Source organism: Podarcis vaucheri (genome assembly GCF_965113315.1).
Source record: "Podarcis vaucheri genome assembly, chromosome: 9".
Lineage (NCBI taxonomy): Eukaryota > Metazoa > Chordata > Lepidosauria > Squamata > Lacertidae > Podarcis > Podarcis vaucheri.
The window spans coordinates 11,030,758-11,057,400 of NC_138767.1; the positions used below are offsets into that span (position 1 = coordinate 11,030,758).

At 44.1% G+C, this 26,643-nt stretch overlaps 1 protein-coding gene across 4 annotated transcripts in view; it reads left to right on the forward strand.

The window, feature by feature from the left end:
* Window positions 1-26,643, forward strand: part of SHROOM3 (shroom family member 3) — a 229,511-nt gene that overhangs the window by 77,363 nt on the left and 125,505 nt on the right. Inside the window, exon 1 of one of the 4 annotated variants that reach the window (XM_082236256.1) lies at window positions 19,252-19,392. The exons of 2 other annotated variants lie outside the window; for them this stretch is intronic. In XM_082236256.1, coding sequence (XP_082092382.1) covers window positions 19,370-19,392 — 23 coding nt within the window. In that variant the 5' untranslated portion in view covers window positions 19,252-19,369. Of the gene's footprint in view, window positions 1-19,251; window positions 19,393-20,299; window positions 20,374-26,643 lie in introns of those variants that run through there. One more of the 4 variants, XM_082236255.1, reaches the window with a different exon arrangement.

Sequence of the window (26,643 nt, forward strand, 5' to 3'; positions counted from 1 at the left end):
TCCGGGTCGCCTCAAAAATATTTAAGCTGAAGCGTATTCATCCCGAGGTATGACTGTACAGTAGTGCCTTGCAAGACGAAATTAATCCGTTCCGCGAGTATCTTCGTCTAGCGGTTTTTTCGTCTTGCGAAGCAACCCTATTAGCGGCTTAGCGGATTAGCGCTATTAGCGGTTTAGCGGCTATTAAAGGCTTAGCGGCTTAGCTGCTAAAAGGCTATTAAAGGCTTAGCGGCTTAGAAAAAGGGGGGGGCGAAAAAAATCTCAAGACTCGCAAGACATTTTCGTCTTGCGAAGCAAGCCCATAGGGAAATTCGTCCTGCGAAGCGCATTGAAAAATGGAAAACCCTTTCGTCTAGCGGGTTTTCCGTCTTGCGAGGCATTTGTCTTGCGGGGCACCACTGTATTTCAGTTCACATACTGTTTCAGAAAGTGGGGATTTGAAAGATTTGCCTTGAAATGCCAAATTTCCCCTCCATCTCTTTCCAGTTAGGCATAAACCATTAAGCAGAAGTAGACAGGAGTGAGGAGACCCCAGGCCTGAGGCTCTCTACTGCTGGCCTATGTTTTGGTTTTAGGTCAACATATAAGAGTTGACTTGGTGCCTCTGCAGGGCCACTAGGTGAGCAGCTTTTTAAACATCCAGAAATCTGGGAGGTCCGGGAGCCTGCTTCAGTTCAAGAAACAGCTTGAACCAAGATGCCCTTTCCAAGGCAGTTCCCACAAGAATTTGCTGAGTAACTGCCTCTCGAAAGGGCTGGTTCGAGACTGAGATAATAAATGAACCAACATACACCTTTTTGCCCAGTAAGTATTTCAAAGGACTTCCTTGTTCTTCTCCTTTTAAACACATATTTGATACAAGGGTGGTGGAAAACCCTCGAGATAATGTTTGGCTGCAGGAAATCCTTGCTAAGGACCACTTCAGACACGAGCTTCAAACTTAAATACAAGCTTGGTACCACATAACAGGGCATGGCAAACTGCAGCCTGCTGCCTCTAACGGTACCCTTGTTCAAATACAGTGGTATCTTGGTTCTCAAATGCCTTGGTACTCAAACAACTTGGAACCCAAACACTGCAAACCGAGAAGTAAGTGTTTCAGTATGCAAACTTTTTTCGGAAGCCGAACGTGCTCCGTTTTGAGTGTTACGCTTCCGATTTGAGCGTTACACTGAGGTCTGTCTGTTTTTGCTATTTATTTTGCATTTTTGTTTTTGTGGCTCTTTTTTGTGTGACTGTGTGGAACCCAGTTCAGCTGCTGATTGATTGTTTGACTGCAGTACATCATTTATTGCTTTCATTTTATGGATCCATGGCCTCGTTAGATAGTAAAATTCATGTTAAATGGCTGTTTTAGGGGCTGTTTTTAAAAGTCTGGAACGGATTAATCCATTTTGCATTGGTTTCTGTGGGAAAGCGCACCTTGGTTTTGGAACGCTTTGCTTTTCGAATGGACTTCCAGAACGGATTAAGTTTGAGAACCAAGGTGCCACTGTATGGTTTTAGGCCACCTTATTTTGTGTACAGTATTACATTTCTATTCTCGAAGCAGAGGTAGTTTCCTGCTTGCTTATTTTATCTTAGTTTATCAAGGGTGCTGAGGGGAGACCCCTATTCCTCCCACAGAGCTAAAATTACCAAAGTTCTCTGGGAAGAAGGATTGACTATTAACCATTCTATTAAACCATTCTGGGAATTATAGCTTTGTGAGAGGAATAGGGGTTTCCCAATAGCTCTCATGATGCTTAACATTTCCCAGGAGTCTTTGGGGGAAGTCATGATGGTCAAATGTACAGTCATGTAATTGCCTGATGCGGCTGTGATCTTTGGAAGGGTAAAAACAGGGGTGTTTTTTTTATTCTAGGTTTCATTTTATTGTAATGTAGGGCTGCCATAGCTGAGATTCATCTGTCGAAGATGGCATCCGGGTGAAATTTCCGATAATTGGTTAAAATGTCCTAAAAAGGAGCTTTAAAACTTCAACAACTCGCCCCCCCCCCAAGAAAAGCTTAACAACTTTGCTTTAAAAAGCTCGACAACTTTTGTGTTTGGATTTTCACTTTTTGAAATATGGCAACCCTATAAATGTTTCATTCCTGTCGTTCAGCACACAGAACTTTCCAAGGCAGCTAACAAGCAATGTCGTAATTAAATCACAGCAAATAATATAAAAACATGACGAGTAATCATTATGAGTAATCATTTGGCCCCTGGGCATGAAATTCCCTCTCCTTGTTTTAAAATCGTTACTTCAACTTCCATCTTATTGTCAGCCCTGGGGGAAAAAAAATTCATACTCTGATGAATTCTGATTCAAAGCATGCCTTGTCCAAATGTATAAACACTGGATTACAGTTTATTCAGAAATAGGCAGAGAAAACATCAAGGAAATAAATATGTTATGAGAACACTACTGGGAATTTTTCTCCATGCCTTTGTTTGACCTCTGGAATATCTCTTGCGTTTGGAGGATAGAAAGCCCCCGGTTCAGGCGGCAAGCCTCATCGAAATATTTGAAATTCAGCATCTAGAACAAAAATGTGCCTTGATCATCAGAAAGCACAGATAATTTTAGTGCAAGATGATAGTGCTATAAGCAATATATTGGAGATACTCTCTCTAATCAACAGGTAATCATTATCATCCGATGGCTGTCAGTTTGCAGAAGGCAAATTGCTCCTGTCTCAGGTTTCTGAGAATTATTTGCCCTGCACACTGGGCGGAAAGTAAAGGAAATCGGTTGGTGCTTTCAACTTGCAGGTATCTTTGACTGTCATGAGCAGAAAGCCAAAGAATGTTATCATTACAGGGAAACTGACATCAGATCCTGCTCCTCTGCCCCGACTGACAAAAGAGTCACAATTTGGTAATTTCCTTTTATTGAAAGAAAATGTTCTGTAAAGAATGTGTCTGCCAATCCACAGGTTTCCGCCATTATAATAGGGGCATTTCATCTAGGAGTAAAAATGACAATTGACTCTGAAATGCTGGTTTACGCCCTGGCTCGGTGCAGGAAAAACTTGCATCTTCAACAGAGGCATAAAGCTTCTGTTCCAATTCATCCTTCTGTTCTCACCCAAACCCTCTTGACGAACCTTGTGGGGAATTTCACTTGCATGACGATAGCATATTCGTTCATGAACGTCAGAGAGACAGACCCTTGAACATGTTCCAGTTGGCTTCAAAGGACTTAGTGTGTGCCTAGATGTTAAATAGTGGTGGCTGGAGATGCCTTAAAAATATCTGCTTGGAGTTTTATGAAGAAAAATCTACAGGGGATGGGGGTTGGTCAAGGTTTTGAAAATAGTATAGGTGCAATTTATTCAGAACAAAAGGCTAAATGAATTGTGAACAATGTAGTGACGGAAGAATTTAAGATAGAGAAAGGAACACGACAAGGTTGCCCAATCTCTCCATTGCTTTTTATATCGGTCCTGGAAGTTCTTTTAAACATGATTAGGAGGGACCAAACAGTTAAAGGTATACAAGTTGGAGCTAAACAGTACAAACTGAAAGCATTTGCTGATGATCTGGTATTGACATTACAGGAGCCAGAATCTAGTACCAAAAGAGTACTGGGACTGATCCAAGAATTTGGATAAGTAGCGGGATTTAAGTTGAATAAGATGAAAACTAAAGTTTTAGAGAAAAATTTAACAGTGACGGAGAGAGAAAGGTTTCAGAAGGAGACAGGATTAACATTGGTTGGCAGGAGCTGGGACCAAACAACGGGAGCTCACCCCGTCACGGGGATTCGAACCGTCCACCTTCTGATTGACAAGCCCTAGGCTCTGTGGTTTAACCCACAGCGCCACGCACGTCCCTGCTTTACCTTAGGGCATCCCTAAAGAGTAAATGTTGGATAAATGTTGGAGTGTATGGAGTTATGCGACCCCCAAGCCTAAGAGATAACTATGCAAGCTTTAGAAGGTATCGGGAGGCAGTCCTGTATCGAGAAGCCTTTTAATGTTTCATGTTTCGTTAGGGTTTTATATATGTTGGAAGCAGCCAAGAGCAGCTTGAGCAACCCAGTCAGATGGGTGGGGCATAAATAATAAAACTTATTATTTGGGGTTTCTTAGTTCTAGGCCTCCCTCTTTTTCTAGGCGAATGCTGTGCCTTTGAAAGGCCCTCATGGTGTTATGAACGAGACAGGTTGGAAAACCATGCTGTTTTCTTAAAGGCCGTCTTATCTGATGGTCTGCATTCCTGGCTACTTCTTTCTCCTTTGCTAAGGCTGATGGGGGTGGGGAGACAGGGTAGAAGAGACAGCTTTCTAAGTCATAATTTCTTGCCTTTTTTTTTTGCATTTTGCAGCTGAAGTTGTTGTTGTTTAGTTGTTTAGTCGTGTCCGACTCTTCATGACCCCATGGACCACAGCATGCCAGGCACTCCTGTCTTCCGCTGCCTCCCGCAGTTTGGTCAAACTCATGTTGGTAGCTTCGAGAACACTGTCCATCCATCTCGTCGTCTGTCATCCCCTTCTCCTTGCACCTCCATCTTTCCCAACATCAGGTTCTTTTCCAGGGCGTTTTCTCTTCTCATTAGGTGGCCAAAGTATTGGAGCCTCAGCTTCTGGATCTGTCCTTCCAGTGAGCACTCAGAGCTGATTTATTTCAGAATGGATCGGTTGGATCTTCTTGCAGTCCATGGGACTCTCAAGAGTCTCCTCCAGCACCAGAATTCAAAAGCATCAATTCCTTGGCAATCAGCCTTCTTTATGGTCCAGCTCTCACTTCCATACATCACTACTGGGGAAACCATAGCTTTAACTATATGGACCTTTGTTGGCAAGGTGATGTCTCTGCTTTTTAAGATGCTGTCTAGGTTTGTCAGCATAGAATCATAGACTAGGAAAAAAACCCCAAGGGACATCTGCTCCAACTTCCTGCAATACAGGAATCACAGCTTAAGCATCTGTGGCAGATGGCAGATGGCCCCCAAAAGGTTGCCCAAGAGATAATGTGGCCCTTGAGCTCCAAAAGTGTCCTTGACTCTGCCCTGAACTGAAGGTTGGGGGAAGGAGGTTGAAACTAACGAGTTCCACTCCAGGTGGAAAAATCTGATAGGACGGCTTTGAAATCTTGATTCCTTTAGGCTGCCACTCATGTAACATAATACAGTCATTTAAGGAGAGCTGCTGTTAGAAGTTTGCTTTGTGCTCCCATTTTCTTTTCCAGTGCTGTGTTTACAAATGGTGTTTGAAGTTGCAAATAAATCACAATCTGCTGGGTCACGGACTAGTTTTTCAGTCCAGATATGTGAGCGTGTTTTTATGAAGCAATCTAAGGAGTGGGGGGAAGCCTTGTTTGTTCTGTATGAAGCTGCTGGGCAGATTTGTGTCTCTGGTTGGGCAAAGAATCAGAGAAGAGCAAAAAAGGGAGTTTGCTTGCTTTTATCTGCCCAAATTAATGCTCTTCATTTTTCCAAGAGGGCAGAATGTTATTTGTAAGTGGGTTGGAACAGTGTGCTTGACTAGAAGTTGTTTAAAGAATGACTATGCAGTTACTCTTTTATATAATTATTACCTACTCACAGTGAAAGAGGCATAGCTGACTAATTAAGGTAAGGTGTTCCACAGTGTAAACTAGATTTATTTAATGGATTTCATAGAATTGTATCTCTCAGTGGCATGATAATATCATATAAGTGCAGAATTTGGTACTGAGCATATAATTTAGCACCCTGATAAGATTCATTCACTAAAACAAAATTTTTTAAAAAATCTAGCCCTTATGAAGGCAAAAACAACCTTTAAAAGTAGGAGGTGAGACTTCCGGGTTGGCACCATCGCCGAATGGCGGACTCCCTCCGAGCTCCGGAGGGAGTCTGCTCGGCAGGGGCTGGGTCCTACCGCGCCGGCGACGCGGGGACCCTTAAAAACCACGGGCACGGAGCCCGTGGACATGGGGACTCGGCTGGTACCATTAGCGCCCTCCCGACTCGTGAAGGAGCCTTTTTAAAGGCTACGGATCGGGTGCCGGGGAGCGGCGTGGTGCTGTGAGTCTATCGCTTCCCCTGCTGAGCGCAGCCGCATGCCATTCGTCGGAGAGCGCTGGCTTCTTCCATTGGAAATTCGGACACTTAACAACAACCCGTGAGTAATTGGGTAACCGGGTATAAAAGGAGAAAAAAAAGAATTTTTTTCGGATTCGGCACGAGCGGGGGGGATCTAAAAAGGAAGTCAGTCCCCCCCCCCCGATTGTAAACACGCTAAAACAAGGACTGGGAAACCAAGGTTGATTCAGAAGTTTATTGCTGGCAAAAATTATCAATTCCACGATGGGATATTACAAGAATTGTGCTGGAGGAGAAAAGTAGAGGGTGAGAGGGAAAAGGCAGCCCCCCCCCGGGAACCGGGGCGATTCGGAGAACCTGGCGGAGAGAGACGGAGAATTTGACAGCTGTCAAAGTAGCTGTCAAATTTTGAGAATATAAAGAGGACTTTGTTACAAGTATTTTGCTGGTTAATTCTGTTATAATTGGACAAAAATATGGATACAAAATGTCGGGGGGAAAAGAAACAACAACTTGACTTTTGGATTAGAGGACACAAACTTACTGTAACCCCCCTAGAGGGGTTTCGGGACATTACAAGTGGCGTATGTGGAAAACTACTCCGGGATGTGTACAGGTCTTATCTCCTGGGAAAGCAGCAAAACTGAAATATTATTTTGTCTACAGAGGTGTTCACAATACAATATTGAAGTAAGGAAGGAACTGGACGTAAGTTTTTGTTCCTGAATAACAAACCTCTGTAGAGATACTAGATTTCGGAATAAGAATGGTTTTGCAGCTGAACAAGACAGAAACCTGAGAAAGTAAGAAACATAAGAGCAAAGGACCAACTACGTCACGGAAAGAACAATGGGAGGAGTAACAATGACCAAGGAAAATTAAAGGCCTCTATTAGACTGGATTTTTGAAGTTAAACATCATCAAAATAAGCAAAATTAAAGAAAACCGGCAAGATGGATTGAGAAAAATTTGCCTGTGGACTTGAGACCTCCAGGCCGACAACATACAGACTGATGGACATGGGGAATCCAAACCGGGGAAGGGAGGGGGAATTTTAGAATCCAAAGGCTATGTAACCAACTTTTTGAATCTTTTTCTATCTTTTATCTTTTATCTTTCTATATAACTTTGGTATTTTGATCCAACATGTTTTGAAAAAAAAAAGGGGGGGGAATTCGTGGAAGGAAACGGGGTAGATCTTGGGGGGAAATCTTTTTTCTATTTTGTTAAAGATGAGGAGTGATGCTAAGATTGTAATTTAAATTGGCTAATAGGTATAACATATTAGGTTTAAATTGGGAATGAGAGCTTGTGGAACCAACTTAGGGAAAGGGGAATACAGTCGGGAGGGGAAGGAGGGAGTCCCAGAAAGAAGGTTATGAAAATAAGGGTTTAAAATTGGTCTTTCTTTTTCTTTCTTTTCTTTATCTTTTCTATTTTTTCTATTCTGTTATTATTGGAAATTTTAATAAATATGATTAAAAAATAAAATAAAAGTAGGAGGTGAAATCTCATAAAGGATTTGAACAGTTTTGTAGAAGTGGGGAACATCAGGCCTCGTCCCTCCAAGTCTCTTTGTTCAACCCTTGAGACTTCCTATGTACTTTTCAATTTAATTCAAGATGGGGTTCTTATCACACCATTTTTATTGAGGCTTCAAGACTGGTTCTGAGACTTCGGTGTGGTCGGAAGCTGCAGGGAGAATGAGTGACGGAGGCACCTTTACAACAATCTGCCGTCCAGCTAGAGGTGGAGAATCGCTGCTCATAAAATGGTTCTAATGTTTGCAGTTCTTGTAAATTGCAGCGAGGTGTCACTATAGTGGTATTTGCACAGCAAATGATATTGCAGCAGGACATACTGGAAAATGAAACGTTACCATGCAGAGCATGCTAACCAGGATTGGCTGGCTGGTTGGCATCTGTCTGTCTTGGGAGACAATGGAGGAGTGCACCTTTGGAGGTAAAGTCAAACCGTTGGAGAATTACAGTGCTTCTGTGGCTGGAGAGACCAATACAGAAGAGACAAGTTTTGTTGCAGCTGGGGCAGACGAAGGCATCTGTTTGTGCCTCTGCAGATGCACCATGGTGTTTCTTCTCTCTGCGTTCCTCCCAGCAGTCATTCTTCCTCTGGTCACTGCTGTGGACACACAACCTGCCTGTCTCCATGCACTGCAGTCATCTGTAAGGGATTCCTACAGGGCAGGGTTGATGTTGGCAGCCTTCATGTCATGTTGGCAGACATCTTTGTAGCATACAAAGTTGGTCTGCCAACGGGCCTGGTGCCAGAAGCCAGTTCCCCGCAGAGAACGTCCTTGGGGATCTTGCCATCTTCCATTCTGGGGACATGTCCAAGCCAGCGTAGATGTCACTGAGACTTGAAACAACCTGTACATTTATTCTTGTTGGCGCAGAAAGAGAATCTCTTCTGGTTCTGTTGACGAGAGAAGACTATGGAGAAGGGAAGCAAACCTACGTGGCTCTTTGATACAGTTACATACGCTTCAGGTTACAGACTCCGCTAACCCAGAAATAGTGCTTCAGGTTGAGAACTTTGCTTCAGGATGAGAACAGAAATCGTGCTCTGGCGGCGCGGCGGCAGCAGGAGGACCCATTAGCTAAAGTGGTGCTTCAGGTTAAGAACAGTTTCAGGTTAAGTATGGACCTCTGGAACGAATTAAGTACTTAACCCGAGGTACCACTATACTTATATAACTTGTATAACTCACCTGCTGATACAGGCTCTTGTAACAGAAACATCTCTTTCCCAGCCTTACTCCTCTAGCTTTGGGAGAAAAGCAATGACAAATCCAGACAGCATCCTAAAAAGCAGAGACATCACTTTGCCAACAAAGGTCCGTATAGTCAAAGCTATGGTTTTCCCAGTAGTGATGTATGGAAGTGAGAACCGGACCATAAAGAAGGCTGATCGCCAAAGAATCCATGCTTTTGAATGATGGTGCTGGAGGAGACTCTTGAGAGTCCCATGGACTGCAAGAAGATCAAACCTCTCCATTCTGAAGGAAATCAGCCCTGAGTGCTCACTGGAAGGACAGATTGTGAAGCTGAGGCTCCAATACTTTGGCCACCTCATGAGAAGAGAAGACTCCCTGGAAAAGACCCTGATGTTGGGAAAGATGGAGGGCACAAGGAGAAGGGGACGACAGAGGACGAGATGGTTGGACAGTGTTCTCGAAGCTACGAATATGAGTCTGACCAAACTGCGGGAGGCAGGGGAAGACAGGAGTGCCTCGCGTGCTCTGGTCCATGGGGTCATGAAGAGTCAGACACGACTAAACAACTAAACAACAACTCCTTAAGCTTAGATTTGGTCCCCCTTCCCCTGTGTGTTCTGCCTGCATCTCTGATGTTGGAGTGGCATTGGTTGTTGTTTTTTTGCTGAGCTATTCTTAGGTATTTTAACCTTCATGACTGAATACAAGCCCTGAGGTGAAAGGTGTCCAATTCTCCACCTCCCTTTTGTCCTAGGAGAAGCCTGTAAAGGGTAGCAAAACAAGACTGAGTGACCTGACTCATGGTGGTTTGGTCAATGTTGACGAAGCAAATAAGGAGCAACTATTAGGACTGTTTAAATAAGTTTTACGGTACAGTGAATTTCCGAGCAGGATTCGAACTATGAACATCAGAAGGAATTAGAGATGATTGTATTATTGTCATGATATAAGAGAGAGAAGATAAGGCGCAGAGGAGAAAAAAAAACCACCTTGGAAAAATGGGATGGGAAGTTGACAAAAGAAAAATCTATTATGTATAGAAATGTGTATGTGAAATTTTCAGAAATGTAATAAAACGCAACGGAAAAAAGAGCAACTATTAGGATACATATTTCAGATGCTTTTCATGACCTTTGGCAAAGCTTTTCATTCTCTGAGAGTCTGTATACTAACTTTCCCCATCTTTTGTCAGTTCGGACTCGTGTTTGTTCTTTGGGGCAGGGACTGGCTCTTTACGTATGTACACAATCAACTTTTTGTCATAAGAGGTTTCTAGCTACCGTCGTGACCTCTTAGTGCAACTGCGTTACAAACATAGGGCTGGGGCTGGCTATCCAGCCAAGACTAGAGACTGGAAAAGGGGGGGGGTGTCATCCCCTTTGGAAAATCAGGTCAAGATTCTTATTCTGGAAGTGTGGTCCAGAGAAAAAAGTTTGAGAACCACTGGTGTAGACAGTTCTGAACTAGATAAAGCAATAGTCTAACTTGGGACTCAGCTACATAAAGAAAAATCGCTTGATATGCATTGTTGATGCATTCTAACACTGTGACACCAGATGGCGCTGTGGAGTTCAGTTTTTCCTTACCCGGTTTCTCATACAAGGTTTGCAGTGTGTTTAACTGGGACGCTTTTTGATGCGTCTAGATCCAGCCTTGGTATGAGGCCGTTTCCAATGTCCCCTCAATTATTGCTGTCTGAATGAAAGCACTAGGCTGTTCTTCCCATATAGCTCCCTGAATCTATAGCTTGTAATGAGTGTAAAAAGACTCTGAGATAATACTGATAAACATTTCAGATTTCCTTTACTGGACAAGTGTCAGTCACCTTCTGGAAAACTTATCCTTAAAGAAACAAGGGCAGCTCTCATTTTCCTTCTACCAGTCATTAACGTGACCCCCCTTTTTTTTACATTTTAAACTTGTAATGAAACAGAAAGGTATGCAAGATTCTCTCTCTCTGTGTGTGTCTGATTGTTAAAGAAAACAATAAATGGTCTGAGGGACTGAGGGGTATTAACTTCTATAAGCTACCTAAGCATCCTGGGCGATCTTATCTTTTTAATGAAAATTATTCTGCTCCAGCCCCCTCCCAGACCTTGTAAGCAGCCTGTCTACATTTTTATTTTCCTGCTCTCGGTGATTAACTTTTGGGATGGATTTCCACCTGCCGTTTCCCCAAAAGCCCTAACTGTATTAGACTCCATTGTACCTGTGTGTCCCCATTCCCTCTTGTATTCCGCCTCCCTGGATGAGAGATATTAAATGCCCTCTGTTTTGTGTGTCTGTATGTTTTTTCCCCATGGGGCAAATAGTGGCGGTGGGGAATTTAATGGGGGGAAATTGGGGGGGGGGTTAAAAACTCCTTCCCCAGAAGCACTGATTCAGCCGGGGGGGGGGGAGGGGAGATACTGCTGGTTCAAACTGGGAGGAAAAAAAGAAGTTACACTATATATGTTTACAGGCTTCCCAGTATCTCATCCAGTTTGACACTTGCTTGATAATGCTTAAACTATAGAAGGTGAGCAGAGCTCAGTGGGTAGAGAACTAGACTCTTAATCTCAGTGATGTGGGTTTGAGGGCCACACTGGGCAACAGAGTCCTGCATTTGCCATTATTAGAATGGCAAAGTAAACTCTGTGAGTTTGTGGAAACGGCAAAAATGATGGCAACTATTAGAGTAATTCCACCAACTTATTTAAGGCAACTATTAGAGGCCATTCAAATCAGAGAATAATTAAAGAGTGGGAGGGAGTGAAGGAATATGTGAAAAAAATATGGTTCCGGAACTGGAATATTAGTAGATAACGTGTAAAACGTGCAGGGATTAAGCAAGGAAATAATAAAAGAAACAGCTGAACAATGGTTAAATTATAACAACACAACAAGACGGAAGAAGTAAAAGAGAGAGAGAGAGAGATCACACATGGGTGAAGGGAAACGGGGGGTATAGGGGAATTTGAAATATTATTTATAATATAAAAGCTTTAATATAAAATTTCTAACTGTATTGTATTCGTATACAGCAAAGAGAAGTTTAGAGGAATTAAGTATATTTTAATTTAGTTAATTATGTAATAGGATTATGTTAGAAAATGAATATGGATGTTGAATTTGATGTTTGCAATTTTTCTTTTTTCAGTTTTGGAAATAATAATAATAAAAAAAGATTGCAGGGGGTTGGACTAGATGACCCTTGTGCTCCCTTCCAACTCTATGCTTCCATGCTTGAGTATAAAGCAATATAAAGGACTCTTCAAAAGAACAGGCATGAAACAAAATAGAAAGGTAGCTCTTTAAAACTTTCTTTTTTTAATGCGGAAGCTGAATCGTAAGGCGTATATTTACTTCAATCTTTTTAAAAAGTATATTGAGGAATTTTGACAAAGACATGACTCCGTTTGCATATGAAGGGTTCCAGGTTTTCTGCCTACAGTCCAACGTTTCTTTTCCAGGCAGACTGGTGTAATTTCCCTTCTCTCTGTCTTTATAACCTGAGTTCCTAATCCCTTTGTTCAGGACACACACCTCATTACCTGGCCTGACAGCATGCAGCAGGTTTTGACCTTTAAAGAAGAGATTGCTTGCTTCTGTTCTGAGAAAGGAGACACAATTGTAGCTGGGAAAAGGTATGTTCTACTCCCAAGCTAGCTTTTATACACATGTAAGGTGTGCAAGAGGGACACGGGTGGAGCTGTGGTCCAAACCACTGAGCCTCATGAACTTGCTGATCAGAAGGTCGGCGGTTCGAATCCCCGCAATGGGGTGAGCTCCCGTTGCTTGGTCCCAGCTCCTGCCAACCTAGCAGTTCATCAAAGTGCAAGTAGATAAATAGGTACCCCTCTGGCGGGAAGGTAAACGGCATACTGCTCTGGTTTTGCCAGAAGCGGCTTAGTCATGCTGGCCACATGACCCAGAAAAACTGTCTGCTCCCTCGGCCAGTAAAGCGAGATGAGCGCCGCAAACCCAGAGTCGTCTGCGACTGGACTTAACTGTCAGGGGTCCCTTTACCTTTACCTTTAAGGTGTGCAAAATCACTTCAAAAACCTGCTAAGAAGGAGAGAGTCTGATTCTGAGCATGTTTACTAGGAACCAAGGCCCACAGAGCTTACTGGGACTTACATCCAAGTAAGCATGCGTGGGATTGTGGCCCTAGCAGCATAGGACCAGGTGACCCAAGGGACAGCATCACCCCATATATCTACCTGGCTACTTCGCTCCTCAGCTGGGGCACTGCTGAGAGGACCACATGCCCTAGAGGTGCACTTAGTTTGTCCTAGAAACTGGGTGGGCTTTTAGTGTTGTGGCTCCAGCCCTCTGGAATCTGTTGCTAACCTAATTTGGACTGGCGTCCAAAGTCACGATATTTTGCCGCCTACTAAAGATCCTTTTCTTTAAGAAGGCTTTCCCTGAGGACTGATGCAGTTATTAATGAAACGATCGCTGTGACTCTTTAGGGTTTTATTTTTTAAAAATGTTGTTCAAATGCGTAAGAACGCCTTTTACAATTTTCGTATTTTATTTTAAACTTACTCCGCACCGCTTGGATGGCCTCGGGCAGTGAAGTCGTTCATACATTTGCGAAATAAATAAATGAAGGAATCCTTAAATTCCCGCCGGTTGCACAAAAGCAGGAAGATATCCCATGTCTGGCCAGATTGCTTGTTCTCTCTGTGTGTGTTTGTGTCTTTGTGTCCTTCTTTCTTCAAAACTCAGCCACCTGCTTGCAAGAGGCATTTAGATGGTTTTTTGAGTGCCTTTCTTTCAGGGCATCTCGTATCTGTGTGCGTTTGTGTGTGTGTACGCCTGCGTGCGCACACATTTGTACGTGTGTGCCCTTGGTCCTGTGGCTTTGACACTGGGGCCTTGTTGTCTGCGAGGGAGACAGTAGGTTACCGCTCGCCAGCTCTTTCCCTTCTCCGTGCTTCGCGTCTGCAACTTCATTCTTGGAAGGTTTCTGAGTTACCCGGGAGATAGAACACGAGCAACATTTGCTCTGGCCTGAATAACTTCTGAAGCCATTCAGGCTGGTTTTGTTACGGAGGTTACCAAGGGACAGGAGGGGAGCATGCGAATCGTCTGCGGCTGCTGCGCTCCCTGAAAACCAGCGTCAAAAGGAGAAGCCGGAGAGATTTGATGTGTACTGGGGGATATTACGATTTACCGGTGTGTATGGACTGGTGTTCCTGTGTTGGGAGCTGCCTTGATATGCTTAAATAAAACTATTTAAAATTATAATAAATTTTTAAAATGCGGGCTCCGCATAGGCAGAAAAACCAGCCAAAAAGGAAGGAGGCACCACAATTATTCTATAATAATAATAGTAATTTATTAATTGTACCCACCCATCTGGCTGAATTTCCCCAGCCACTCTGGGCAGCTCCCAATCGAGTGTTAAAAACAAGACAGCATTAAATATTGAAAACTTCCCTAAACAGGACTGCCTTCAGATGTGTTTTAAAAATAAGATAGCTGCTTATTTCCTTGACATCTGATGGGAGGGCGTTCCACAGGGCGGGCACCACCACCGAGAAGGCCCTCTGTGTGGTTCCCTGTAACCTCGCAATGAGGGAACCTCCAGAAGGCCCTCGGCGCTGGACCTCACTGTCTGGGCTGAATGATGGGGGTGGAGACGCTCCTTAAAAAAAGGTAAAGGACCCCTGACAGTTAAGTCCAGCCGCAAATAACTCTGGGGTTGCGGTGCTCATCTCGCTTTATTGGCCGAGGGAGCTGATGTTTGTCCGCAGACAGTTTTTCTGGGTCATGTGGCCAGCATGACTCAGCTGCTTCTGGCGAAACCAGAGCAGCACACAGAAACACCGTTTACCTTCCCGCCAGAGTGGTACCTATTTATCTACTTGCACTGTAACTTGGTCTGAGGGACAGTGGACCAGCCCATGGCTGAAAAAGGTTGCTGACCCCTGAACTAGATGTTGGGTAGTTGATCCAGATCTGTGAGTTAAACCACAGAGCCTAGGACTTGCCAATCAGAAGGTCGGCGATTGGTTTGAATCCCCGCTACGGGGTGAGCGCCCATTGCTCAGTCCCTGCTCCTGCCAACCTAGCAGTTTGAAAGCACATCAAACTGCAAGTAGATAAGTAGGTACCGCTCCGGTGGGAAGGTAAACAGCGTTTCTGTGCGCTGCTCTGGTTCGCCAGAAGCGACTTAGTCATGCTGACCACATGACCCGGAACCTGTACGCTGGCTCCCTCGGCCAATAAAGTGAGATGAGCGCCGCAACCCCAGAGTCGGCCACAACTGGACCTAATGGTCAGGGGTCCCTTTACCTTTACCTTTACTGGAAAAGTAGCAGATGGGAGGATGGGACTTAACCCTTTCCCCTGCCTTCTGTTCTTCCCTTACAACCTCCTCTCCAGAGCAGTTGCTCCTGAGGATGCAGCAAACAGAACTATAGCTAGCAAGAATGTGGCAACGGCAGTGGGAGAGGTGGCCAGCGGAAACAGGAGCCAGGAAAGGGGTTAAGCATCCTTCCCACCTACAGTTTTTCCACTGCAAATTGCAACCTTCCTCTATTGTACTGCAGTTGTTTGGAAAACATCCAACTTCCCAGAGCTGGGTCTGCTGCCAAACTTTTAGTTCATTCTTCAGCTCTTCTTTAGTGGAATATTGATTTTCCTAGAGTCTTGGAAGTGGATCTCTAGTCAGAGACAAAAGTCATGATGATTTGCAGATACCTGTTATATCATACCCTCTGTCATTTCTCCAATGAAAATAGGGATATCCTGTTTAATAATAATAATAATAATAATAATAATAATAATAATAATAATAATACCCTGCCCATCTGACTGGGTTGCCCTAGTTACTCTGGGGAGCTTACAACATATATCGAAAAATAATAAAACATCAAACATTAATACATTGATACACACACATCGTTCTGCACTGGGAAAAGTTAAAATTGTGCCAAGTATAAATTAGGCAAGTAATGCATTTCCCTAGTTTTGCATAATTTATTCTGCTTTAGGTAACCAATGAGAAAAGAAAGGAGCTATAAAGTCTCCTTCATCACCTGACAATCCTGGGAAATGTAAAGCCTCTCTTCACAGCCATAAAGGCCAGGAAAGTTTTTTTAAAAAAAATAATGAAATAGTGCAGTCAAAATGGTTAGGTGATTCTGATTTTTCAGTAGGCAGGAAATAAATTTCTTCAGCTGTTGGTTGTGGAGCTTCTCCCTTTGTTGTTGTTGTTGTTGTTTAGTCATTTAGTCTTGTCCCGACTCTTCGTGATCCCATGGACCAGAGCACGCCAGGCACTCCTGTCTTCCACTGCCTCCCGCAGTTTGGTCAAACTCATGCTGGTAGCTTCGAGAACACTGTCCAGCCATCTCGTCCTCTGTCGTCCCCTTCTCCTTGTGCCCTCCATCTTTCCCAACATCAGGGTCTTTTCCAGGGAGTCTTCTCTTCTCATGAGGTGGCCAAAGTATTGGAGCCTCAGCTTCAGGATCTGTCCTTACAGTGAGCATTCAGGGCTGATTTCCTTAAGAATGGATGGGTTTGACCTTCTTGCAGCCCATGGGACTCTCAAGAGTCTCCCCCAGCACCCGAATTCAAAAGCATCAATTCTTCGGCAATCAGCCTTCTTTATGGTCCAGCTTTCACTTCCATACATCACTACTGGGAAAACCATAGCTTTAACTATACGGACCTTTGAGGGCAAGGTGGTGTCTCTGCTTTTTAAGATGCTGCCTAGGTTTGCCATTGCTTTTCTCCCAAGAAGCAGACGTCTTTTAATTTCGTGACTGCTGTCACCATCTGCAGTGATCATGGAGCCCAAGAAAGTAAAAGCTCTCACTGCCTCCATTTCCTCCCCTTCTATTTGCCAGGAGGTGATGGCATCAGTGGCCATGATCTTCGTTTTTTTGATGTTGAAAAAGGTCTCTGAATGGGTTCATTCCTGTATGAATTCTTAGAAATGTAGAAATCTACCTTACACTGAGTCAGACCACTGGTCCATCTTGCTCAATATTGGGCTCATCCTTTTGTGCTTTGTTTCTAGACAGAGGTCTGCTCTTTAAAGCTCTCTGTTCAAGCGCCTCCCCCCCCCCTGGTGCTTTCCTTGCAAAAACCCACTCTTTACTGTTGAATCAGAGCAAACGTCAACCCACAGAAAACCCGAATTGCTATTTGTTCCAATTCAGTATTAAAGGGCGGGGTTTGGGTGAGCCCATCTTCAACACCGATGGGCATAGACCAGGGCCGAATTTAGGTTTGATGAGGCCCTAAGCTCATGAAAATCATGTGAAATTGCAAGTGATCCCGGAAACCAAAATGGCTCCTGTTCTCTTGCGATAAATAACAGGATGTCCTGTTTTTCCAAGATACTTGTGGGGTACAGATTCCCTATCACAGATTATGGGTGCTAACATGCCTTCCTGGTTATGTTCCCCTCGACTTCCCCCTACTTCTGTTGTCTCATCCTATAGACCTGATTCCCACATCTGTAGAAATCCTGCAAGACGTGCAGTGGGCAAATTGCCCCCTATAAGTGCTTAGGGTTACGCCGCTGCCGTGGCCCTTTCCCCGTGGGTAGCCCCTCGTCTTCTTCTAGGTTTCAAAAACATTCATGTTTCCAAAACCAATTTGGATCTGCAGGTTTGACTTTGTACCTTTTGAAGCCAGGTGGTATTTGGGGTGTGACACTCGCAAATCCTCAAGATCAAGGGAGGAAAGTGTTTGCTGGTGGATTAAACCAGCTCCTGAGTGATGGCAAGAGATACATTAAACCCAACCGGCTCGCTAATCCCTCGGGAATGCTTTTGCCATGTGGCGAAACGTTATTGCTTTAATAAGTGGAAGGGGAGGGGGGTGAAAAAGAGTTCTGTGTCAAGATATTTCCCGCAAATTAATGCCCTGCACTTCGGCAGCTGGGGGGGAGGCCTTTGATCACGTTCACACATTCCAATCAGCATTGAAGGTATAATGCACTTCTAAGCTTTTTCCTCGCGCACATGGCAAGGCTAAAGAGGAATTCAAAATATGTCTGATATAGGGAAACCTCTTAGGGCACAGCCTAGGTTAAGATCCGCTCCTGAGGTCCAAATTCCAGTTGGAACCTGTGGCCAAATCAGATGTAATAATAATAATAATAATAATAATAATAATAATACTTTTTTTATTCCCCACCCATCTGGCTGGGTTTCCCCATCTACTCTGGGCGGCTCCCAACAGAATATTAAAAACACGACAAAACATCAAACATTGAAAACTTCCCTGAACAGGGCTGCCTTCAGATGTCTTCTAAAAGTCAGAGACAGTAGTACTTCGGGTTATAGACGCTTCAGGTTACAGACGTTTCAGGTTATAGACTCCGCTAACCCAGAAATAGTACCTCGGGTTAAGAACTTTGCTTCAGGATGAGAACAGAAATCGTGCTCCGGCGACATGGCAGCAGCAGGAGGCCCCATTAGCTAAAGTTATACCTCAGGTTAAGAACGGTTTCAGGTTAAGAACGGACCTCCAGAATGAATTCAGTTCTTAACCCGAGGTATCACTGTAGATGTTTATCTCCTTGATATTGGACGGGAGGGCGTTCCACAGGGTGGGTGCCACTACCAAGAAGGCCCTCTGCCTGGTTCCCTGTAACCTCACTTCTCGCAGTGAGGGAAGTGCCAGAAAGCCCTTGAAGATGGACCTCACTGTCCGGGCTGAACGATGGGGGTGGAAACGCTCCTTCAGGTATACAGGACCGAGGCCTTTTAAAATCCTGCCCTGCCCACCAAGCTCACTGGCTGCCACCAAATCAGTCAGTGTCTCCCAGCTAAATATACCCTGCAGGTTTGTTGTTCAGGATAAAATGCGTCTGGCAATGGGGAGGTGCGTTGAGCTCCTTGGAGGATATAAATAAATGATATAAGGTATGGTGTGGCTTAATGTATAGAGACTCTACATTCCTGCACTGCAGAGGGTTGGAACTGATGGAGTATCTTCCAAGTCTGTGAATCTATGATTCCAGTCATACCTCATGTTACATCCGCTTCATGTTATGTTCTTTCATGTTACGTCCTGCGGCGACCCGGATGTACCGGAAAGGGTTACTTCCGGGTTTCGCTGCTCGCGCATGCGCAGAAGCACAAAATGACGTCATGCGCATGCGCAGAAGCGGTGAATCGCAACTCACGCCGGCGCAACTAAAACATCTGGAAGAAGCCAGGTTAGGAAAGGCTGCATTATACAGATTAAGCCTGGCCTGATTCTGAGATCTACAATTAATTGCTCCGGAAATTAAAAGGAGAAAATCACCTGTTTTGAACGCGGCATTGCATGGAATGCCCCAGCTAGGGTGTAGCTGTGGTTTCTAGAGAAGCAGCAACAGAGCTGGCCATTACAGAACTAGTTCCACAAAGCTGCATCAGCCGCCCAGTGTAATTAAAATCCTTCCCTCCTTCTTGCAACTGCGATACCTTCCAAGGATCTAATTATAGCTGCGGAGCCTCCAGATGTTTTCTTTTTGGACTTGGTTTGCTGCACAGAGAGAGCGGAGCCTTGCCTGCAGGGGCCACTCCTTGTTCAATGGCAGCTGTGATGTTTGTTCCATTGTCACTATCAATCAGGCTGCGAGGAGGCAGGTAGAAAGGAGCAACTCTTATCAACCAAACAATGAAAAGACTGGGTCAAAAATGGTAAGCATAAGATCATACATATTTGGGCTTGGCAGCACTGATGGAGGCCACAGAAGCCACCTGGGTGGAGCCAGCAGGACGTTTGCCTATTTTCCATGGTCAGGTGACATGTGAAGGTGAGCCTTAGAAGGTTCGACTGGCGGTTAGGCATTGGGTAAGCCTAGACTTAAGGGACGCGCTTGGCGCTGTGGGTTAAACCACAGAGCCTAGGACTTGCTGATCAGCAGGTTGGCGGTTCGATACCCCGCAACAGGGTGAGCTCCCGTTGTTCGGTCCCTGCTCCTGCCAACCTAGCAGTTCAAAAGCATGTCAAAGTGCAAGTAGATAATTAGGTACCGCTTCGGCGGGAAGGTAAATGGTGTTTCAGTGCACTGCTCTGGTTCGCCAGAAGTGGCTTAGTCGTGCTGGTCACATGACCCGGAAGCTGTACGCCGGCTCCCTCGGCCAGTATAGCGAGATGAGAGAGATGTTAAGAACAGTTTCAGGTTAAGAACAGACCTCCGGAACGAATTAAGTACTTAACCCGAGGTACCGCTGTATAATCAAAATCAAATCAAAATATTAAAATATATATTCAGAGCTATGTACGTGTTCTGATTTTGAATACCGAGCAAGTTCTCACTGAAGCACAAATCATCACAAGCTTTCATGAGTCTTCTTCCCCTCCCCTCTCTTACTCACTGTGGCCTCATAGTGCCTGGAGTAATGCTGAGGACTGCAGTGTGTGTGTGTACACGTAGTAGTAAGACCAGCAGCATCATTCGTCGGGCATGTCAGCCAAAGGCAGAACCTGGAATCTGTTCTCGTCTTGGCTCTGGAGCAGCTTCCTGACCAGAGAGTCGTCTCTTTGTGACTAAACCACATGTACCGGTGCTCACAGGGTATAGGATTGCAACTTGCGCTTCTGTGGGGACAACTTGCCATGCCTTCCAATCTGCACTGTGTTCTGAAGTTCCTGGCTTGCTGGATGCCCAAATCAAGGTCTGTAAATTAACTTGCAGGTGTTGACATCCAGTGCCTGTGGCTGGCTAAGAATGCTTCGCTTGCCTAAGCATAGGACAAAACATGCTTATTATTGAGTAATCCTATTGCTGTCCCGTTGAGTTCACTGAGATTCCAGCGAGTTTCGCGAGGCTAGTGTTTATCGAGATGCTGTTTTCAGATTGTTGTTTAGCTGTGAACCTAAGCCAGCAGCCCTGGACAGTTCCTAAGTCACAGGGTCCTTGTGGACAGAAATGTATGCTTGAGTGCCATATAATTAATTTACTTATTCATCAGTTGTGTGTGTGCAAATATTTGAATTTCTACCCTGCTTCTCCACCCAAATAAACAAATAAAATAACATGTATGATTTGCTGTTACAGATAGGTAGCCGTGTTGGTCTGCCATAGTCAAAAATAAAAAAATTCCTTCCAGTAGCACCTTAAAGACCAACTAAGTTAGTTCTTGGTATGAGCTTTCGTGTGCATGCACACTTCTTCAGATACACTGTGTATCTGAAGAAGTGTATCTGAAGAAGTGTGCATGCACACGAAAGCTCATACCAAGAACTGACTTAGTTGGTCTTTAAGGTGCTACTGGAAGGAATTTTTTATGTATGATTTGCTGTTATTTTTAAATGGACAATTCACACACACATTCTTGGCTAATAAGTTGTGGGTTGCAAGTCTTTTTTAGGTTTTGTGTAACAAGGAGAGTTAACCAGAGAAGTCTGGGAAGAAAAAAACCAGAAAGTTTTGGTCAGTATATTGGAAATAAGTGCACTGAGTTTCAGAATACAACAAAGGAACAAGTGGCCTAACAAAATGTATGACGGTAGAGAGTCCATAAAAGCTTATACCGCAATACATTTGTTAGGCTTTGAAGTGACGCTTGATGCTGAATTGTTTTGATTGCAAGAGACTTAACATGGCGGCCCCTCTGGAAATTGCATTCCTTGGGAAATCTGAAGTACACACGTGTGTCAGATAGAGAGAAATCTCTGGCCATTTCCAAATGTCCTTTAGGGCTCTTCCAGGTGACGTAATTACTATTATTTTATTTATTCATATCCCTTCCTCCCAGGGGAGCCTAGAGGACAGACTGTGCATATAGGAGCCCAGAGTGGATTAAACATCCTGCCTGATTTTCTTGCCTAAACTTTCCGAGGGGGTTAGATTGTGTCAGACCTTTATTGAGCATCCATTCAGATTTGCTTGCGGGGAGATTTCACAACAATGAGCATCCCTTCTGATTTCCTTGTGGGGTGTTAATGCATATTCCTATTAGTCATTTGTTCATCCCACACTTTTCAGTGCCTTTTCCTATCACTTTCCCATCCTCAAAAACGTTTGTTTTAAAAGTGTTTCCTGCATGGCAGGGGGTTGGACTCGATGGCCCTTGTGGTCTCTTCCAACTCTATGATTCTATGAAAAGGGGCTCTGTTGCCCTAGAGTGACAGAGTAGAAAGTTAATGCACATATATGAGTTTGAATCTCTCCTGTGAAATACTGACAGTAGTTGTATACCTCATTTAATTGCTTTCTTGGATTTAGAGTTTGTATGGATGGTTTCGTCTGCTGAATTTTGTTGTTTTTAGAACGTATGTTTCTGTGTTTTGCTGTTTTTCATCTGTATGCTTCAGTGCTGTGAAGTGGTCTATAAATGTGTTCATTATTGTTATTGTCATAGTAGGATTAATAGTAATACAGATTATGTTATGGACGGTCAAATGCAAATCTGAGACACAGCAGATAGAGACGGATCTGGCAAACTCCAGTTACAAGCATAAAACTCTTCTATTGCAAGACCACTTCGGTTTTGTTGTTTTTCATCACTCCTCGCATCTTAGCCTAATAGGGCTGCCATACACCTGGAATTTTCCGGACGTTGCCAGGATTTATATGTCGAAAATGGTGTTCAGTTTAAATGTACGGAATGCATGTGGCAGCCCATATCGGAAGTGTTTATTTTTTGTGAATTTCTGAAAAAATAGCCCAAAAAGCTCAACAACTTTGGCCAAAAACTTCTTGCAATATGGCAACCCTACCATAGGATGAATCAGAAAGTAGCAGACAGAAATGTTTCTGCTCGGCAATCTACCCAAATATCCATCCACCAAGCAAAAAAGTCTGATCAATAAGGAAGGAAAGCCACTCAAGGAGAGCAAAACCAACTTCCTCACATTAGCATGATTGGAGTCAGCTGGTAGCTGGCTTTGGACTGGTTTTCCTCTCTCTAAAAGTGGGCAAGCTGTTACTGAAAATGGCCTACCTCAACTGTCCCCAACGTGGAGGCCACCAGATGTTTTCAACACTTGTTCTTGTTATTATTATTTGAGCGTTCCAGTCTCTTAGGATGAGAGTCTTGCGAGGGAGGCCAGCTTTAAAAGTTGGCAGGAGGGCGACCATTTGGCAAGACATCTTTGCAGCTTTTATCCAGTCTTGGATCCCTGATGCTGTTCTCGAACTCTCCAGTCGTGCCTTTGGTGATCTGTTCCTGTAGCTTGACCTGTGCCATGGCAGGTCTTGAACAAGTATTTCTTTCTTAGACATAAGAACCTCTGTCATATTGTTTGGGGGTCCTGGCAGATGGACTTGATAGGCTCTTGTCCTGACCCTGGAAGCCTCCACTTGCATTTCTGAGCACAATTCAAAGTGTTGGTGCTGACCTTGAAAGCCCTAAACGGCCTCGTTCCAGTATACCTGAAGGAGCGTCTCCACCCACATTGTTCTGCCCGGACACTGAGGTCCAGCGCTGAGGGCCTTCTGGTGGTTCCCTCACTGCGAGAAGCCAAGTTACAGGGAACCAGGCAGAGGGCCTTCTCGGTAGTGGCACCCTCCCTGTGGAACGCCCTCCCACCAGATGTCAAAGAGAACAACAACTATCAGACTTTTAGAAGACATCTGAAGGCAGTCCTGTTTAGGGAAGCTTTTAATGTTTGACAGACTATTGTATTTTAATATTTTTTTGGAAGCCGCCCAGCGTGCCTGGGGACGCCTGGCCAGATGGGCGGGGTATAAATAAATTATTATTATTATTATTATTATTATTATTATTATTATTGAGTTCTTAAAAAATTAAAAGATGAAATAATAAAAATAAAAAGACTTCCTTTCCTTCAGGGATGAGAACAAAGGGTAACAGCCACTGGGAGAGGACCTCTTTGCAATTCCCATTGAAATCAAAGGGAGTCATCCTAAAAGCACTATAAAGCTTTTGCATCTCCTGTTAGCTGAAGTAGGATTTGCTCCAGAATCCCTCCCATCCAGTGCATAGGATTGCCAGCAACCTAGACCATTTTTTCCCTTTTAAATCAACCAATGCAAGGTGGGGCAGCTAGTAGGACTCGGTCACCAGGTCTGGGCAACAACCAGTAGGGAGGGGAGCCCCACAGCCGCAATAGCTGGCGTCGGAAATCGGCGTCGGAGGCTGGGTCAGCACTCTGCATGGCGAGTTTTACACACAACCCCCTTCCCGCCTGCTTCCTTTGTATCCCATGTTTAAATATAAACTTTAAAGGCTTTTGCTCCCAGCAAGGCAGTCAGCTGAGACAGTCTGAAGAATGGGCATATCAAAAAGATGAGTGATGTTTTAATTGGCTCGTTGAAAGGCGCTTGGCAATATCCTTCGTGAAACTTTATAAGCTCTTTAAAAGATTAATCCTTTGTGATTGCGGCTCCTTCCCTGGCAATTGCACTCGACGGATCGCCCACAGTCTCATTGGTGGTTCCAGTCCCCAGGGATCGTCACACAAATGCACGAAGAGGGGGAGAGGGGAGAACGTAAAATAGAAGAGAACTTCCACAGTAGAAGCTAAGCAGTCGAAATAATCTCCGGCACCTGTTGGAATTTCACAGGCAGGTTTCAGCTACTTGAAAGGATATCACAGGAACAAAGCAATTTTCAGACACACCTAACTATTGCAGCAAGGATTTTCCAGAGTGAAAAACTTCAGAGGTCTTCTTTTGGGAAATCAATAGGTAGAATTGCTTTTGTCTTGAGTAGCAGTAAGGTTACACTGCAAATGTATATATGTGTGGTCCAGTCTGATTCTTTGTGGTATAAAATGTCTGCCTTTAAGGTCAGTTAACACAATAAGATCCCCACTACTACCAGTGGTCATGCTCTTAATAATAATCAAAGGCATCAGTGATTGTGGATGAGCTCAAGGGCTCCTTCAGGCAACCTGTTTATCTAGCATCCATCTTGATATGCTTGCAGGAAGTTTACGGAAATATTCCCGCTGTTTATTGCGCATTTACTCTGATATGTTTGCAAGGAGGTTATAGAACAATGAGTATTCACCCTGATTTGCTTGTGTGTTGGCTGCCTGTCTTCCTGTTTAATAACTGCTTATCTGACACTTTTCAGTGCCTTTCCCCATCACTTTCCTAACAGCAGAAATCAATTTTCAAAATTACAAAAAATGTGCACACGCACACACACACACACACACACACACACACACTGTGGATTGTTTGCAGTAGGGTAACAGAGCGTTTTTACTGCACCTACTGGAATCTCTCTTGTGCAAAATACTGACAATCTGGAGGAGACTACAGAAGTTAATTCTAGCCATGATATACCATTAGGGAGGGGCGGTTTTTCAACATTGTGATATATCACCAGCTAAACATCACAATATATTGATATATCACGATGTCTGAAATAGGGATGGAGCTATGTAGAGGCATTGGCTGGCTTCATGGGTTTCCCCACATTGTGATTTTTGCATCACACACACACACACACACACACACACACACACAATGATTTGCGATACATTGCCAGGTCAAAAATTATGAAACTGATATCACAATATGGATTTCAAACAGGTTTTGGACAGTATATCAATATATTGCCCAGCCCTATATGCCGTGACTTGTAACTTGCTGTGTACATAATGCCGTTCCATTTGCTCATTACCAATGGTTATACAAGAATCAAAGTCCACGCACCACAGAAATTTTACCTACTGTTAATAAGTGCTATTATAAAGTTTGGCTCTATATACTCCCAGCCAAAGTTAACATTGCCAGTATCATGCCATCTATGTTTATAATGGCACTGCAAAAGCATGGACTTTGATCTTTGGTTTAGAATACAGCACTTGAAAAATCAAGGCTTTGTGTTGCTGTCTGTCCTCGCTGCCCTTTTTTAAAAGAAGAAAGAACTTCTCCACTCTGGCTGCAGAAATAAGCTTAAATAAGTATATGAGCACAAAGACAGTCTCAGTAATCCTTTAAAACAGTCAATATTATTATCCACATATTGCAACATCTGAGAAAGGGTTGGTTAGCCCTGGAAGGCCATTGTGAATTTGTGGCCGATGTGAGATTTGAACTCACCACTTTTCACTTGCTACTCTTAGCCACCAGATTACATTACACGAGCATCACTCCCCCCCTTTTTCTGTAGGGTTTCTGTTTTTTTTGCAGAGAAGTCTGACCATTAGAACCAGTATGCCCCATTTGCAATGGGCAAAGCCAGGTTTCTGTTTAGCTATGTAGGTTCAGGTCCTTTTTGTGTCTGAGTTCAAAATATGAAGCATGAATCAGCTCTGATTTTTATATGGGGCATCAAGAGGGCGAAAGGGCTCATGGGGCCAACATGTTATCTCAGCAAGTATGCCTGGTTGCAAGTTGCCTTGAGTTTCCTTGGGCAAGAAAAAGCAACCAACTAGTGTGATAAATAATAATGGCGCCCTGCGTGCATCTGCTGGATGGCCAATGGCGAGGTCCATTTGCAGAGGAGATTTGGGGGAGGGCTGGGTTGCTTGACCACCCATTCTCCTCCATTTTGTTGTTGTTGTTGTTTAGTCGTTCAGTCGTCTCCGACTCTTCGTGACCCCATGGACCAGAGCACGCCAGGCACTCCTGTCTTCCACTGCCTCCCGCAGTTGGGTCAAACTCATGCCATGTCCAACCATCTTGTCCTCTGTTGTCCCCTTCTCCTTGTGTCCTCCATCTTTCCCAACATCAGGGTCTTTTCCAGGGAGTCTTCTCTTCTCCTGAGGTGGCCAAAGTATTGGAGTCTCAGCTTCACAATCTGTCCTTCCAGTGAGCACTCAGGGCTGATTTCCTTAAGAATGGATTGGTTGGATCTTCTTGCAGTCCATGGGACTCTCAAGAGTCTCCTCCAGCACCATCATTCAAAAGCATCAATTCTTTGGCAATCAGCCTTCTTTACCTTCTTTACCTTTAATACTTCCTCCATACCTTCCATCTTTCTCCTTAGCCGGGTTTATTTCTGGTCTCGGAAATGGCAATA